The 1,398-nt window shown below is 47.0% G+C and overlaps 1 protein-coding gene across 1 annotated transcript; it reads right to left on the reverse strand.

The window, feature by feature from the left end:
* Window positions 1-225: 225 nt before the first annotated feature.
* On the reverse strand, window positions 226-795 carry LOC137934271 (21 kDa protein-like). The gene has a single exon (XM_068778551.1). The coding sequence runs from the start codon at window positions 793-795 to the stop codon at window positions 226-228; it is 570 nt and encodes a 189-aa protein (XP_068634652.1).
* Window positions 796-1,398: the final 603 nt, after the last annotated feature.

The raw sequence follows: 1,398 nt of genomic DNA on the forward strand, positions 1-1,398 counted from the left end.
ACCACCATTGAACAACAAAAGTAGTCTAATACATAGTTTATACAGTTACACACCACGTCCACTCAACAATCAGTGCATGAGTACATAAACTTCAGCACCAATAAAAAGAAAAAGAAAAAGAAAATAAGAGACTTGCATTATTTAAATAAGCAAATCACAGAAAACAAGAAACAGATCAAATCAGCATATGAAATCATTCACAGCGACATATGAAGAGAGATGAGATCAGGGACATGAAGAGGGGTCATCAGGGTGGATATCGCATGCAAATCTAACGACGAGATCCAAAGCTTTATCGGTCAACTGATCATCAACACTGAGTCTACTGGTCACTTTGTCTTTCAGTTCTCCTTCAATGTTAAGTTCTGTGAAGCCGTCTATGCAGGTACCGTGGTCATTCATCGATTCAGTAATCCACTCATTCATATCGGATAATATATCTCTATCGTCTGACCCTTTGACAAGCCGCATCTCCCGCAACGCCGCTCGGAGTGAGCGAACACTACCGGCGAATAAATCCATGCACTCTCCCATCGCCACCTTCTCCCTCTTAGTCATACGCTGCCTGGCGAACAGTCTGGACATCCATCTTGCTGTGTGATGAACATGGGTGGCGGCCACGGATAGCGCAGTATGCGCCTCTTGTCTATGGATGCACACACGTGGGTTACTACTGGTGACTCCGCACTTTGATTTGATCAAGTGGGTTCTGCTCGTTAGAGCCGCAGAGCAGGAACCCAGATGGAAGGAAAACCAAAGGAGACAGACGAGAAGTGCAAGGAGACGCGAACCCATTTTCTGTGTCTGATCGCTTTTCCAAAGGCTACGACGAGTCTAGCTATCCATACATTAAGAAGGAAAACGGGAGAGAAGAACGGGTGAGGAAACAACGAGAGAGAGAGTGAGAGAGAAAGAAAAATAGAGCCGTAGGGGATTGTATTGCTCAACGGATAACAGAGGAATGGAGTAGAAATCGGGATCGGAATTCGGTTGGGAAGTAAAGATAATTGGAGATTTTAAATCTATATATCTACCCGTTTGAGAAAGCAACGGGATTTGAGTGAATTATAGCAGCAGAAATCGGGTTTGAGACGTTCCTGAAGACGATGGAAACCCCCAAACCCGGAAGCCAGATGATGTGGAGGCAGAAGAAAGCCTGACAAAAGACGCTGCCGCTGGCGCCGTTTCGGACCGCGCAGGGCACCAGACTCACCACACGCTTGCCCGCAAATTTTGCCGTCCGGGCAGCCGCACCAGTAAGGACGTGGCAAATAATATTCCGGTGGTGTTCATACCCGAGGAGGTGATGGACCATCTTCGGGCCGCTCTTACAGAAGCTCCGTGGCAAATAATATTCCGGTGATGTTCATACCCGAGGAGGTGATGGACCATCTTCGG

This window comes from Aristolochia californica, unplaced genomic scaffold (assembly GCF_029961685.1).
Source record: "Aristolochia californica isolate CCGP_79_NKW_82.1479 unplaced genomic scaffold, dmAriCali1.0.hap1 SCAF_6, whole genome shotgun sequence".
Classification (NCBI taxonomy): Eukaryota; Viridiplantae; Streptophyta; class Magnoliopsida; order Piperales; family Aristolochiaceae; genus Aristolochia; species Aristolochia californica.